This window comes from Coregonus clupeaformis, chromosome 37 (assembly GCF_020615455.1).
Source record: "Coregonus clupeaformis isolate EN_2021a chromosome 37, ASM2061545v1, whole genome shotgun sequence".
Taxonomy (NCBI): Eukaryota; Metazoa; Chordata; class Actinopteri; order Salmoniformes; family Salmonidae; genus Coregonus; species Coregonus clupeaformis.
The window spans coordinates 3,050,335-3,067,428 of NC_059228.1; the positions used below are offsets into that span (position 1 = coordinate 3,050,335).

At 45.7% G+C, this 17,094-nt stretch overlaps 1 protein-coding gene across 1 annotated transcript in view; it reads right to left on the reverse strand.

Moving 5' to 3' along the window:
* Nucleotides 1-17,094, reverse strand: part of LOC121553342 (arginyl-tRNA--protein transferase 1-like) — a 166,814-nt gene that overhangs the window by 14,113 nt on the left and 135,607 nt on the right. The window contains exon 11 of the mRNA XM_041866380.2: nt 7,434-7,554. Coding sequence (XP_041722314.1) covers nt 7,434-7,554 — 121 coding nt within the window. The remainder of the gene's footprint in view (nt 1-7,433; nt 7,555-17,094) is intronic.

The following is a 17,094-nucleotide window of genomic DNA, read 5'->3' on the forward strand; positions in this document are numbered from 1 at the left end:
ACTACCCAAACACACACTTTCAATAAACAGCACCAGTTAAAGCACAGCAAGACCACAGACACTTGGCTGGGTGGGGAGAGGGAGAAGTGTGTGCGTGTGTGTAGGTAGAGAGGAGTGTGTCGGCGCCGGGCTGCAGCACTAAAGTGTCAGGGGGTGACACTTTTCCCACATAAGTGGGAATATTATATTATTATAAGTGTTTACCCGGTGGAGAGGGCAATTCTCCTATGTCTCTGTCAATCAAACAGAGATTATGACAAAGTGTATGTGTGTGCAGGCGCGTGAATAAGCTCATGTCTGTGTGTCTGTGTGCATGCTAGTGAATATTCATGTGTGTGTGCACGCTTATAAGTGTGTGTGAGCCCGTGTTTAAAAACGTGCCTGAGGTCAGAGAGAGAGAGGCCTTGGCTTTCAGCGGGAGGCATGTAACCCGTATGTGCCCGGTTTTTCCGACACATCATAATACATTTATAGATTAGAACACCACACACACCTCATTAAGACAGGGCCTCCAGCCTCCTCATCCTGACAACCAGAGAGAGCCCCCAGCAGCTATCCTCTACCCCCCCCAGGGTGAGGCCAGGGCCCCTAAATAGCTCTACAAGGGAGGACGTATTGATAGCTACTGTATTTTAAATACAAAAACGACATTTTAAGTGACATGTTTAGTGTTGGCAATAGACCAAAAAGTTTTAGAGCAAACTCAGCTTATTACCTGCTACTGGTTTTAATTATATCAACAACACCTTTCTTGAGTATTCAAATGGAAGTTGAAGGTCATAATGAATCTCGCAGTGATTCGAGTGTCACGGTTGACAACTTTGCAAATGTTTTATCCTATTTTCGGTTGATGACCATTTCGTCACCACTATAATGAAGGGGTTAATGGTCATGTGGACGGGTGAAACAAGCCATATGTCTGTCTATAAGAGTTATACTGTAGGCTACTAAAAATGCCAAGGGATAGTTACATACTGGCATTTGGAAGATTGACACTTGACAGTGCAGCAGACACATCACAACCCCATGGGTTGTGTTTGATGTTGAGAAAATCCATTAAAAAGTGCTTTTTTAGTCCAGGTTAAGGTTTCATCTGGGTCTGGGAAACTGGCCCCATGTCCTGCTACAAGGTAGTGAGAGCAGTGCTCCTCCAAGGCTTAACTGGCAGTAAGAGAGGAGGGTGTAAGGTATAGAAATAGTATCTATAGAATGGACATCACCCTTCAAGACGGTGGTCTGTGAGGATTTATCCTGTTCTAGTAATTCTATTTCTATGGTGCGAGGACCGTTGGAACTGCATAAACTCACTTACGTTCCACTTTACTTTAAAGCTAACCCCATTTTATTTCAGAACAGAGAGTAACATGGGATGAGATATCCTCCTGGTTTGTATTTAAGACGAGAGGAGACCATAGAGATGTCTACTTAAACATTCTATTTAATTCTGTTGGGATAACTTACACGTTGCCAGGCCGCCAATTAGGCTTCATCGCCTTAGCTACAAACCCTTCCCAGCATGCTGTGCTCCTAGGCTGGTCACTATGGTGACACGGGGCAGGCTGACCACATAACCGTCCGATGTATTTCTGTAAAGACAACAGTTACAGAAACACCGCTAACTAGTCTGGCAGGGCTGAAATACCAACCCCATCCCAAAGCATTAGTCACCATGGCCTTGAGAACTAGCTTGAGCACTAACGTCTAAATGTGCTGGCACCACGTTGTCAACAGAAAGCCCCAGTGCCTGAAATAACGTCAGGACACGTCCAAGAACAACAGGCCGTGCAGGAGTGGAGGCACAGCTGCTAGAGAGATACACACACATCCACACAACCATGACAACCATGGTCTGAGGGTAAAATACTATGGTTCTCGCATGCATGTACACACACACACACTCACACACACGACAACCCTTGTTAAAATACCACTGTCTCTGGTTGAGCATCTCAGCTCTGGTCTGTCACTGTGCTACCCACTCCATGCTTTACCATAGATATACAACATAAGTGACTCGTTTCAGGAAACTAGGCGTATGTCGCACGTCACTACTTCACAGGAGAGCCATTTGAACGTAAGCATTTATGTTTTATCAAAATGCGTTTTGGGGCAGAAATGCCTTCTGGAACAACTTTCATTTGCCTTAATAACAAAGTTGTATTCCATCCATAAATACGAATAAAATGGTTAAATTATGAGCCTAATTGGTTTAGCCATGGAAAAAGAGAGGAACCTTCCTATTAGCCATGATTCCAGAGATTTGAGACTGGGACGGAGGTTCACCTTCCAGCAGGACAATGACCCTAAGCATACTGCTAAAGCAACACTCGAGTGGTTTAAGGGGAAACATTTAAATGACTTGGAATGGCCAAAGCCCAGACATCAATCCAATTGAGAATCTGTGGTATGACTTAAAGATTGCTGTACACCAGCGGAAACCATCCAACTTGAAGGAGCTGGAGCAGTTTTGCCTTGAAGAACGGGCAAAAATCCCAGTGGAGACTTGCAGCTGCAATTGCTGCAAAAGGTGGCTCTACAAAGTATTGACTTTGGGGGGTGAATAGTTATGCACGCTCAAGTTCTGTTTTTTTGTCTTATTTCTTGTTTGTTTCACATAAGGAAATCAGTCAATTGAAATACTGTAAATTCATTAGGCCCTAATCTATGGATTTCACATGACTGGGAATACAGATAAAGTGCAATCGGGTAGTATTTAGACCTTCACTTTTTCCACATTTTATTACGTTACATCCTTATTCAAAAATGGAATTTAAAAAATGCCCCTCGTCAATCTACACACAATACCCCATAATGACAAACCAAAAACAGGTTTTTAGAAATATGACCTTTACATAAGTATTCAGACCCTTTACTCAGTACTTTGTTGAAGCACCTTCAGCAGCGATTACAGCCTCAAGTCTTCTTGGGTATGACGCTACAAGCTTGGCACACCTGTATTTGGAGAGTTTCTCCAATTCTTCTCTACAGATCCTCTCAAGCTCTGTCAGGTTGGATGGGGAACATCGCTGCACAGCTATTGTCAGGTCTCTCTAGAGCTGTTCGATCGGGTTCAAGTCCGGCCTCTGGCTGGGCCACTAAAGGACATTCAGAGATTTGTCCAGAAGCCACTCCTGCATCGTCTTGGCTGAGTGCTTAGGTTCGTTGTCCTGTTGGAAGGTGAACCTTTGCCCCAGTCTGAGGTCCTGAGCGCTCTGGAGCAGGTTTTCATCAAGGATCTCTATACTTTTCTCCGTTCATTTTTCCCTCGATCCTGACTAGTCTCCCAGTCCCTGCCGCTGAAAAACATCCCCACAGCATGATGCTGCCACCACCATGCTTCACCGTAGGGATGGAATTGGCCAGGTGATGAGTGGTGCCTGGTTTCCTCCAGACGTGACGCTTGGCATTCAGGCCAAAGAGTTCAATCTTGGTTTCATCATACCAGAGAATCTTGTTTCTCATGGTCTGAGAGTTTTTAGGTGCCTTTTGGCAAACTCCAAGCAGGCTGTCATGTGCCTTTTACTGAGGAGTGGCTTCCGTCTGGCCACTCTACCATAAAGGCCTGATTGGTGGAGTGCTGCAAAGATGGTTGTCTTTCGTGAAGGTTCTCCCATCTCCACAAAGGAACTCTGGAGCTCTGTCAGAGTGACCATCGGGTTCTTTGTCACCTCCCTGACCAAGGCCCTTCTCCCCCGATTGCTCAGTTTGGCCAGGCAGCCAGCTCCAAAAAGAGTCTTGGTGGTTCCAAACCTCTTCCATTTAAGAATGATGGAGGTCACTGTGTTCTTAGGGACCTTTTTTTTTAACCCTTCCCCAGATCTTTGCCTCAACACAATCCTTTCTCAGAGCTCTGCGGACAATTCCTTCGACCTCATGGCTTGGTTTTTGCTCTGCCATGCACTGTCAACTGTGGGACCTTATATAGACAGGTGTGTGCCTTTCCAAATCATGTCCAATCATTTGAATTTACCACATGTGGACTCCAAATCAAGTTGTAGAAACATCTCAAGGATGATCAATGGAAACAGGACGCACCTGAGCTCAATTTCGAGTCTCATAGCAAAGGGTCTGAATACTTATGTAAATAAGGTATGTTTTTTATTTTTAATACATTTGCAAACATTTCTAAAAACCTGTTTTCATTTTGTCATTATGGGGTATTGTGCGTAGATTGATGGAAAAAAATTATTTAATCAATTTTAGAATAAGGCTGTAACATGACAAAATGTGTCAAAAGTGAAGGAGTCTGAATACTTTCCGAATGCACTGTATGCGTCTGTTGGTCACAGATACCTTTAAGAAAAGGTAGGGGCGTGGATCAGAAAACCTATCAGTATCTGGTGTGACCACCATTTGCCTCATGCAGCGCGACATCTCCTTCGCATAGAGTTGATCAGGCTGTTGATTGTGGTCTATGGAATGTTATCCCACTCCTCTTCACTGGCTGTGCGAAGTTGCTGGATATTGGTGGGAACTGGAACACGCTGTCCTACACGTTGATCCAGAGCATTCCAAACATGCTCAATGGGTGAGATGTCTGGTGAGTATGCAGGCCATGTAAGAATTGGGATATTTTCAGCTTCCTGGAATTGTATACAGATCCATGCAACATGGGGCTGTGCACTATCATGCTGAAACATGAGGTGATGGCAGCGGATGAATGGCACGACAAATGGGCCTCAGGATCTCGTCACGGTAGCTCTGTGCATTCAAATTGCCATCAATAAACTGAAATTGTGTTCGTTGTTCGTAGCTTATGCCTGCTCATACCATAACCCCACCGCCACCATGGGGCACTCTGTTCACAATGTTGACATCAGCAACGCCATACACGTTGTCCGCCATCTGCCTGGCACAGTTGAAACTGGGATTCATCCACGAAGAGCATGGTTCTCCAGCGTGCCAGTGGTCATCGAAGGTGAGCGGCAGGTAGCTTAGTGGTTAAGAGCGTTGTGCCAGTAACCGAAAGGTCGCTGGTTCTAATCCCCGAGCCGACTAGGTGAAAAATCTGTCGATGTGCCCTTGAGCAAGGCACTTAACCCTAATTGCTCCTGTAAGTCGCTCTGGATAAGAGCGTCTGCTAAATGACGTAAATGTAATGTAAAAATGTGAGCGTTTGCCCGCTGAAGTCGGTTACGATGCTGAACTGCAGTCAGGTCAAGACCCTGGTGAGGACAACGAGCACGCAGATGAACTTCCCTGAGACGGTTTCTGACAGTTTGTGCAGAAATTCTTAGGTTGTGGAAACCCACAGTTTCATCAGCTGTCCAGGTGGCTGCTCTCAGATGATCCCGCAAGTGAAGAAGCCGGAGGTGGGGGTCCTGGGCAGGCGTGGTTACACGTGGTCTGTGGTTGTGAAGCCGGTTAGACTTACTGCCAAATTCTCTAAAACGACGTTGGATGCGGCTTATGGTAGAGAAATGAACATTAAATTATCTGGGATGAAAACTTTTTTGGTTACTACATGATTCCATGTGTTATTTCATAGTTGATGTCATCACTATTATTCTACAGTGTAGAAAATAGTAAAAATAAAGAAAAACCCTGGAATGAGTAGGTGTGTCCAAACTTTTGACTGGTACTGTAGTAAAATACGGTTTACCGCCCAGCCCTACCTCATAATACGAAGTAAAACGTCCAGGTTTCAAACAATTAAGTATGTTTTCAAAATGCTTACTGCCTCCAATTGCAAGGTGGTGGGTGACTCGTTGAAAGCCTGCCTACCGTATTGCCTATGCACTGGAATGGCGAATGGTTGACCTACTTCAATTAGGAGTTAAGAAATACAATTTGTAGCAATTTAAAGCTGGGATCCTCCTCTTGTTACTCGTGGCCATCCTAACTGTTTTTAAAGTTGTGATTGCATTTGCACAATGACTGGGCTTATGAAAACACATCTTTCACTCCAGCAGCATCCAGCTGTTCGAGTAGCTGCAGCTCTCGCTGTCCAACAGGTGATATTATTCCGCTTATAGCCTACTAGACTCTGTAGCATATGCTCTGCGCTTGTGATAAATAATATAAATGACGACTAACAAAAATACACACGAGCCAATTTAATTCCACTAAATTATGCAAATTAACCTATCGACCGATCAATGGGAACATGGGAACGCATACGCTCACACACCCATGGGAATGCATGCGCTCACACACAAAGGAATGCACGCACACTCCTCTGCCTGCCAAGACCAACGTGACTACTTGCGCCACACTCTATTAGTATGTTAGACACTGGAAACAGCCTAAGCAACTGTCTGTGTGTGTTTGAGAAAATGCAGCCTTGTGATTCTCTTTCTCTCCGCTTGCAGGCTACCATACACACTGGAGACAAATACTTCAACTCTCCTGAATGGTTTCTAGAGGAGTTTCTCTCCATCTCAAGATCTGCTAGTTGTACATATTAGCCTGTTGTTTACTTAGCCAGATCAGTAAGTAGAGGTGAGGCTCGCCTAAACGGAGCCAGGCTCATCTTGGAAGAGCTAAATAGCTTAGGAGAGGATTACTATAGACAAGGCAGTGGGGTGAGGTAGACACAGTTTAAAGAAGTCTAACAACTCAGAGGAGAGCAGAGAACTGAACAGTCAGCAGAACGGGACATAGATAGGACAGAGAGAGAGAGAGGGGAGTGTGTGTGTGAGTGAGAGCGAGAGAGAGTACTTTCAAGTACCCCACTCGGCAGTTATCCGCAGTGAACCCTCTCTTTCTCTCCCTCTCCCCCTTGTCCTCCTCTCCACTCTCTCCCTCCCAGCCGTGGCGTCTGCTGGTCGGCCCAGCTATTATCACTGATATCATTTTTCTGGTAATATTAACAGAGTCTGCATCCCAAATGGCACCCTTTTCCCTACGTAGGGCTCTGGTCAAAAGTAGTGCATTATGTAGGGAACAGGGTGCCATTTGGGATGCAACCCTGAGTCCTCCATAATGACAGTGTCTGTGACCACAGTGGAGCCAGCACACAAACTGACCTGGGGTCAGGGAACGCACTGTGTCTGGAGCCAACCCAGAGTTTTCAACATAATGCACAATCAGACTCGGATGAGTTCGTTTCGACTCACACACAGGTTCATCTGAGCAGACACGCATTCCAAAACAGCTTGTAAATACAATCAAAACGTTATTGTCCAATGTCAATTGGAAATGTGCCTTTTTTGTTATACCCAAACCCAACCAGTTGTAGCGGTTAAGTGCCTTGCACACAGGCACAACGGCAGTAAATGATAGCTGAGATTTTGATGACAGAAACCCTCCAGTTGCCGGCTCACTGCAGCCACATTTTCCCCGAGGATTGGAAGCAGCAACCCTCCTACTGGCCCAATTCTGTAACCTTGAGGCTACTGTCGACCACATGAATGACTGATATAGGTCAGTGTGCTGGGTGCCGTAGGGTAGTGTTCATAGTGTACTGTAGGGTGTCGTGTTGTTTTCAGTACCTGCGTCTGGGTCCTGGTTGAAGCGTGCGTAGCGAGTCTGCTCCAGGCTGGGGATGCAGCGTTCTATGGGCACAAAGACATATGTCTCTGGGCACAGGAGTTCTGAAGGCTGGTACTGCCCCTAGAGAGAGCAACAGAGGGAGAGGTTGTTATTTTACCATACATAACATAATATTGCGGCAAATTTAGGGGGTGGTCCCGACCGGGACTCAAACCCTGGTCCAGAAAATGTCAGCCTTAGCCGTTACGCCAAGAGATCCAAACAAACATAATATTGTGGCAAATTCGGGGGGTGGTCCCAACCGGGACTGGAACCCGGGTGCAGCAAATATCTACCCAACACCTTACTTAATATGTTACTACAAGAGATCTGAACATCTTGACGAGGTTGCCACACTATTTTGAGTGTTAGACATACTTTATAAACTGAGCTAGACAGAGATCATGGGGAAAGACCAATGTAGAGGAAAAGGCTGCAGAGAAAGAAATAGAGAAAAGGGGGAAAGAGGAGAGTGCAGCAGATCCTTGGTCTTTTGGCCTGTTATCAGAGGCCTCTAGTCGATCACATGGCTCCAAAACAAACACACAGATTACACTGAACAAGCAGGCGCCTCCAACAGGCACTGTCACACACGGTCACATTATACACACACATGCTCAAACCAAAAACACACGCATATACTGATAAACACACAAACAAGAGATTATGCAATAAAAAAGCAGGCGCCTCCATGATGCCTTCAGCACCATCTCAAAACACGGACGCACACACGTTCACACACACACGTGAGGTCACAGTCTCCATTTGGTGGCTAATGAATACAACCCTGGACACGTAACACACACGCACACACGATGGGGACAAACAGGATCGCCATGGCCAGCTGCAGGGGATGTGTTAGTGAGATGACTTAGCCTGGTGCCAACAGATGCATAGAGGGGTAGTGGAGTTGCACTGGACACCCGCTACACACCCTCTGACTGTCAACAGTCACAGACATTCATACACTTCACCACAACTACTCTATGGGTTCCCTCATCATCGATGAGCAAAAGCACACCTCCACATGTTTCTCTCACATGTACACACACAGGTGCGCACACACCCACACACACCTTCACCCCAACACTGGACCTCTTGAAAACAACCGTGGGTACGGATGAGTGAAGGGACACAAGGAGGGAGGTGTAGATGGAGTGAGTAAGCCACGGTTACACTCTGTAGCACCAGCATACTTCCTAAGCAGAGAGAGAGTGAAGCAACTTGTAAGGACAGGCCTCTCTGTACTCTCCTATACCGTGACAAGAAACAGGCACAGGATGACTTCGAATTTATGTAGGGCAATATAAAAGTCCATGTCTGTGTCCCAAATGGCACCATATGTTTCCTATATAGTGGACTATATAGGGAATAGGAAAGCACCCCATACTAGATTATTATAGGCCTATTTCTATGTCCCGGTCTAAACCTTAGCCCAGAATAGCATATCTGTGCCTTTAAAGATTTGTGCAGTGAAAAAATAAGTTGAAAGACAGAGGGCCTATATAACCAGAAATAAGACAGGAGGGTCATGGCCCAGTCAGAGAACTCAGCACTTATCCAAAAAGGAAGAAGGGAGCGGGAGAAAAGGAGGAATAGAACCCAAAATATGAGGACACAGCTATTAGTGGTCTGGAGCGAGAGAGACGGGGAGAATAAAAGAGTAAAAGGAGGGACAGAGAGGTAGTAAGAGCAGTGGCAGGCAAACAGTGGCCATGAGAGACAGAGAGAGAGAGAGAGAGAGAGAGAGAGAGAGAGAGAGAGACCAGAGAGAGAGCGAGAGAGCCAGAGAGAGAGCGAGAGAGCCAGAGAGAGAGCGAGAGAGCAAAAGAGAGAGCGAGAGAGCAAAAGAGAGAGCGAGCGAGCGAGCGAGCAAGCGAGAGAGAGAGAGAGAGAGAGAGAGAGTGTGAGAGAGGAGTCTGGCCACTATCTGTGAGTCTGTTCCCTTTCCTTATTGGACTGGAGTGATGGACTGAGCTCACCACCACAAGGTCTTTCTCTTCTCTCTCCTCATTATAACAGGAAAAGGGTGCCCTTTGGGAGGCATTCATCATGTTTTCTGTTGTCCTCAGTTGCCCACGCTCCTTATCTGTCTCCTTATTTATCTAACTAACAACTGCTCATATCCACACTGACACCAATAATAGTGTATTGAAGGAGCCTTGGGAAGGTAGAACAAAGAGCATAATTGCACATCATGGAGAGAAACGAGAGAAAATGTATCTATTCCTATAAATCAATGCTGTCTAGCAATGCTGCTAGCTCAGCAGGTTATAATCAGAGCACAGGAAGTGATAGTTCTGGATGGGAGGCCAGGTGATAAGGGGCTAGCTAGCTTGTGTTAATTCTGTACCAAACTGAAAAATACAGACCGAAACAGGGAGGGACTGCCTGGAAAATAAGCAAAAAGTTTTCTGTTGCCTGCCCAAATGAACACGACCCTGGTCTGTGGTGGAGCGGAGAGAAGGTGTAAAAGGGTCTGCCCCGTTACTGATAAAGGTTGTGTCCGGTCAAACGCCCGTTTTCAGGTCTACCGCTCACTTACCACTGATTGCGAGAGAAACGCCCTATAATTGTTTTGTTTTTTCTACCCCCCTCCTCAGTTGCTCCCCTGTCCTCCCTCTCAGAATGCACAAGGCTTCTTCCCACACGGTTCCATCCATCCCCATCCCTCCCTCCCTGGCCTGCCACGCTCACTCCTTCAGACAGATATGGGGGTGATGCTGACGACTGACTGCTTCTGCATGGCCCATTAACTTCACCACAGAGAAACAAAGAAGAGAGAGAGATGGAAAGAATGTGTGTGTGTTGAGAGAGAGAGAGAGAGAGAGAAAGATATAGCAGAGGAGACGTGGACAAACTTCACAGCACTCGAGCAGCGCTGGCTGCTGTCAGGAGTGTGAGGAGAGAGGGAGGGAGAGAGGAGAGAGGGAAAGAGAGAGGGGTGAGAATTCGATGCAGATGAGTACAGGGACAGTATTTAACGTCACAGACATGAGCCGAAGTGAGCTGATGGAAGTGATGAAGATCTCACAGTGCCAGCATGAAGGGGCCCTACCCCTACCCTAACAAGGAGAGAGAGAGCGAGCGAGAAAGTGTGTGTGTGAAGTGAAACACTATGGGACCACTTCCAACTCCAGGCTCTTTGGGTTTGTTGTAGATAATCGTATTAGTCTGTGCATAGGTTTGTGACGGTCTTGGAATTAACCGTTCAGCGGGAGATCAAAAAAGGTCACAATTCTGTTTGTACACTTGTTTACATGGATATGCTTCTTAATAAAACCTATTTGAAACAAGCCATTACACTTCATTATTATCATGGCACTTCATTATTATTATTCAAGTTATTACTTATAAACATTAACCAACAAATTAAGAAATGCCAGGTTGGAGAGGATCTATCGCATTTTCGTATTGACAGGTGAAGAATCCAGATGTGGAGGTCTTGGGCTGGTGCGGTTGCGGTTATATTTTTGTTCTGTGCATTATAATTTGAATGGATGTAAAAAAAAAAACGTTGTTGACTTACTGCAGTGTTTCCCAACCCTGGTCCTCGAGTACCCCGAACAGTACACATTTGTATTGTAACCCTGGACAGGCACACCTGATTCAACTAGTCAACTAATCATCAAGCCCTCAATGAGTTGAATGAGGTGTTTTTGTCCAGGGCTACAACTAAAATGTGTACTGTTGTGGGTACGAGGATCAGAGTTGGGAAACACTGACTTACTGTGTGAGGTGAAGAAACAATGACTGAGAAGCCCAGCTTATTAGTGGTGGTGAGTTAAGACAATCAGAAATCTGACATCCCCAAATGTAGCAGGTTGTGAACTCTGCAAACAACGTTTCCACTCAGGGAACGAGAATGGTAAATGACTAATTAATACATGCATTAACAGTAAATTGCCTTTTTTACAAGCGGTAGGCTACCACATGGGCATTCATAGAAGTGCACTACTATTCTACTTTGCGGGGATAGGAGGGCGGCAAAATGTTTTGTCTCGCCTAAGGCGGCATATCGGCCACGACCGAGCCTGATCAGCGTCGATTAGTCTATAAATTAAGAAAATATTCTGTATCAAATTATATCATGCCAGGTTGGACAGGATTGGTGCATTGTCCATTTGACAAACATTAGCGCATTGTAGGCCTCAGAGCCAGAACAACCTTGTTGACTGCTGTTGAATAATGAATGGTCAGACACATCCAACCTTTTTTAAAAGAAACCCATTTATTTATTTACTAGCAAGCAATGAAAATGTGCATTGTATAAAAGAAAGTCAACACAAACTATTTATTTAACTGAAGTGCCATAGCCTATACTGCTCTACACCCCCACGCATCTAGCAGATCAGCTGCTCGACCATCAAAGGACAGTTAGAAAGAGGAGGAGATATAGAAAGTTGAATACACATACTAAGTTAGCAAAACAATTGCTTATAATCATTAGTAAACACTCCCGCTATTAGGTCAACTTTATCTACATGAAAATAACGTTTTTTGTTTTTTTTATCCAAAATGAATGTAGGCCTATTTCAACGGTTTTGACAGTAATTTTATTTCCATGACGGTCTTCATCCATAACCGTCAGTTACACCGTTATTCAATTACCATCGTAGCCCTATCTGTGGAGCTAAAACATACAGTACTAAGTATTGCTCCGAAGAGCAAAGACATTTGTTAGTAATCTATTCCCTTACAATGCTGGACTGACTGGCTCCACCAATGAGTACAAAACTGTCTGGATCACTAATGTCATTCTGGCGCTATGAATAGGTCTTTACTAATGAGTATATTGGAGTGTATTGCAAAAACATTCAAATAGACAGTCAAGGAACGTAAGCAAAATGAGTTTGGGCATGTAAACAATTGAAAACTACAATTACACACTATCGCTCTTACAAACACAGACATGGACTTAGGTTACACTCGTATAAACAGACAAACCTGGCAGCCGCCAGCTATGTCTGCTCTTGAGCACTCAAAGTAAGACTGACCCTAGTACAGGGTGGTGTTCATTAGGCACCAAACGGAAGACAACAGACTGAAGGAATATGGCACCGATAGACATGGTCGCCCTGTTCATGGTTTCTAAGCAACTTTGCAGTATTGTTTTATTTCTCACCTTATTAGCTCAGAACGTCCTTCGCATTATTACATACAGCCGGAAATAACTTTTGTATGTTAGAGCGGCGGTAATGCACCGGCATTTCGACCAGAAATATGACTTTCCTGCATTGGATCCTTTGTTCGTACCCCCCAAGGCAATTCCACTTACCCCAGAGACTGCTGCAAGACGCCGCCGGCCAAGAAGAGGTATTCGGAGTGGACTCTTAGTCCAACTCAGGAGGCGTGCATACCACCCACCGCTTCAGAGTATATATTACTTGCTAATGAGCAGTCCCTGGACAATAAAGTAGACGAGCTCAGGGCGAGGATCTCCTTCCAGAGAGACACCAGGGTCTGTAACATCCTCTATTTCACAGAATCATGGCTCTCTCCGGATATACTGTCACTGTCCATACTGCCAGCTGGATTCTCAGTACATTGCGCATACAGGAATAAAGAACTCTCCGTGAAAAAGAATGGCGGAGGTGTATGTTTCATGATTAACTACTCATGGTGTGATTGTGGTAATGTACAGGAACTCAAGTCCTTTTGTTCATCCGACCTAGAATACCTCACACTCAAATGCCGACCGCATTACCTCCCGAGAGAATTTGGTCATTGTCACAGCCGTGCATATTCCCCCTCAAGCCAATACCACGACTACACTGGACGTTGTGGAAACTGGAAACTGCATATCCTGAGGCTGCATTTATTGTAGCTGGGGACTAAATCTGAGGAAAATGCTACCGAAGTTCTATCAACATCGCCTGTGCCACTCGTGCTTCAAAAACTCTCGACCATTGCTACTCTACCTTCCGGGATAGCTACAAGGCCCTCCTCCCTTTGGCGAAATCAGACCACGCCTCCATCCTGCTCCTCCCTTCCTATAGGCAGAAACTCAAAACAGGAAGTACCTGTGGTAAGGACTGGTCAACGCTGGTCTGACCAATCGGAATCTTCAAGATTGTTTTGATCACGCAGAAGTGTATAGGGGATGTTGTTCCCACTCTATTTATTACTTTGTGTATGTCCATTACATGAATCCAAATAAAAATCCACTTAAATTACAGGTTGTAATGCAACAAAATAGGAAAAACGCCAAGGGGGATGAATACTTTTACAAGGCACTGTAAATCACTAACGCCCCGCAGCACTCACTTCTGTCATCATGAAGTGTTAAGGATCATATCAACTCCACCTTACCCGACACCCTAGACCCACTGCAATTTGCGTTTCACCCCAATAGACCCACGAATGACACAATCACCATCGCACTGCACACTGCCCGATCCCATCTGGACAAGAGGAATACCTATGTAAGAATGCTTTTCATTGACTACAGCTCAGCCTTCAACACCATAGTACCCTCCAAGCTCATCATTAAGCTTGCGCATTGGGTCTGAACCCCGCCCTGGGCAACTGGGTCCTGGACTTCCTGACGGGCCGCCCCCAGGTGGTGAAAGTAGGCAACAACAGCTCCACTACACTGGGGCCCCACAAGGGTGCGTACTCAGCCCTCTCCTGTACTCCCTGTTCACCCATGACAGCGTGGCCATGCATGTCTCCAACTCAATCATTTAGTTTTCAGATTACACAACAGTTGTAGGCCTGATTACCAACAATGACCGCCTACAGGGAGGATGTGAGGTGAGTGCCCTGGCGGAGTGGCGCCAGGAAAATAACCTCAACGTCAACAAAACAAAGGCGCTGATCATGGATTTCAGGAGACAGCAGAGGGAGCACGGCCCCATCCTCATCGAAGGGGCTGCAGTGGAGAAGGTGAAAAGCTTCAAGTTCCTCGGTGTACACATCACTGACAATCTGAAATGGTCCACCCACACAGACAGTGTGGTGAAGAAGGCAACAGCGCCTCTTCAACTTCAGGAGGCTGAAGAAATTCAGATTGGCCCATAAGACCCTCACAAACATTTACAGATGCACCATTGCGAGCATCCTGTCAGGCTGTATCATCGCCTGGTACGGCAACTGGACCGTCCACAAGCGCAAGGCTCTCCAGAGGGTGGTGCGGTCTGCCCAACGCATCACCGGGGGCACACTTGCCTGCCCTCCAGGACATCTACAGCACCCGGTGTCACAGGAAGGCCAAGAAGATCATCAAGGACCTCAGCTACCTGAGCCACGGCCTGTTCACCCCGCTACCATCCAGAAGGCGAGGTCAGTACAGGTGCATCAAAGCTGGGACCGAGAGACTGAAAAACAGCTTCTATCTCAAGGCCATCGGACTGTTAAATAGTCACCACTAACCAGACCCTGCCCAGTACCCTGCCCTGAACTTTAGTCACTGTCACTAGCCGGCTACTCTACCATGCACCTTAGAGGCTGCTGCCCTATGTACATAGACATGTAACACTGGTCACTTTAAATAATATTTACATACTGTTTTACCCACTTCATATGTATATACTGTATTCTAGTCAAGGCCTATCCTAATTAAGTATTGCTGTACACATACTATTCTTTAGACTATACTACATATTCTATCCATATCCATATTGTCTATACATCCCATCCACACACACAGTCAAAAGTTTGGAAATACCTACTCATTCCAGGGTTTTTCTTTATTTTTACTATTTTCTACATTGTAGAATAATAGTGAAGACATCAAAACTATGAAATAACACATATGGAATAATTGTTTAACAAAAATATTTTAAATTCAAATAGCCACCCTTTGCCTTGATGACAGCTTTGCACACTCTTGACAGAGCTTGAGAAGATATGCAGAGAAGAATGGGAGAAACTCCCCAAATACGGGTGTGCCAAGCTTGTAGCGTCATACCCAAGAAGACTCAAGGCTGTAATCACTGCCAAAGGTGCTTCAACAAAGTACTAAGTAAAGGATCTGAATACTTTCATATTTCAGTTTTTTCTTTTTTCTTTTGTCTCTGTCTCTGTCTCTCTCTCTCTCTGGACTCCAACATTGCGCTTCCTAATATTTATATATTTCTTAATTCCATATTTTTACTTTTTAGATGTGTGTGTTTTGTTGTGTATTGTTAGATATTACTGCACTGTTGGTGCACAGTTGGAGCGAGGAACACAAGCATCTCGCAACACCTGCAATAACATCTGCTAAATATGTGTATGTGACCAATTAAAAATAAAATACAACTTCATTTGTTTTGAATCAAGGAGGGACTACCGGAACTTACCCAATAAGAAACACTAGTTTTCCATTGCGAAGTGTGTTGCTACATTGTGCCCAAATGAACACAACCTAGGTCTGTCTGAACTGACACTGGACACAAAGAGGGTTTAGTGTGACCCAAACCCAGGCCAGCTCTGACCCAGGGTCACATTCACCTAGCCAATTTGATGTGTGTGTGTGTGTGTGTGTGTGTGTGTGTGTGTCCCTCCCAATTATCACACACACACACACACACAGTTCACAATGATCTCCACTCTGTCTTAAACATACACACATTCACATTCTCCACAGACAGACAGGACTGGGGGGTCCCTGCCAGGCATTGCTGAATGACACATGTAAACAGACTGGGTCACACTAACACACACACCTACACAAACAGTGTTCAGGCTGAGAATGGTGAAGGCTGTTGGAGACTTAAAGAGGGGTAAGGCACCAATGAAAGACGCATGTAAACAAACTAAACGCCAAGTCGTTTTGTCTCTCACATGGTACGCACAAACACAGAAACACACACACACACACACAGACCCTCACCCACCTCCCAGGGTTCGCCCCACCCCTCCCGCCGCTGCCCGGCTCTGTGTCAGTGCTCCATGGATGACAGGTTAATGGCGAGAAAATATTTTTCCAGGATCTTATTTCGATAGAGCCCGACAGACCTAAGGCAGCGAGCAGCTTTACAGGCATCAAGACTCACAGGACCCTTTTATCTCCCCATCACATCTCCAGGTCTTTATGGGCAGGGAGGTGGCACAGACATACAGGACCAGCCCCAGCCACAGCCCCAGCCCATCTGTGGGAGTAAGACTATGTTATCCGTAAAGCCACAGATATACGGCGCCAACCCCAGCCACCGACATACAGTCCCAGCCTTCTCTATATTGGCCAAGGTCTTTAATGGGCAGGAAAACAGTACAGACACAAACGTATACTGCCCCAGTCCCAGCCACTGACACACCTGAGCCCCCAGCCTGCTCTACGTGAGTGAGTATGACTAGCCTTTATGTTATGGCCCCAACTCTTTCTGCCAGTAGTGCTGATTGGTTTTCTGGAATCCCCCTTCTCTCCCTAAAAAAGCCTTGCTTGTCTCAGAGAATTCAGACCAAGTGTTTTTTTAAAAATAAACCAGTCTGCGTTAATGGCAAGGCAAACACCTCTGGCTGGCAGCTCCTCATCCTGACACCACGTCCAAACTCATGTCAGGCACACTGGACCCACTCCAATTTGCCTACTGCTCCAACAGATCCACGGAAGATGCCATTTCCATCGCTATTCACATGACCGTAACACATCTGGACAAGAGGAACACCTATGTGAGAATGCTGTTCATTGACTAC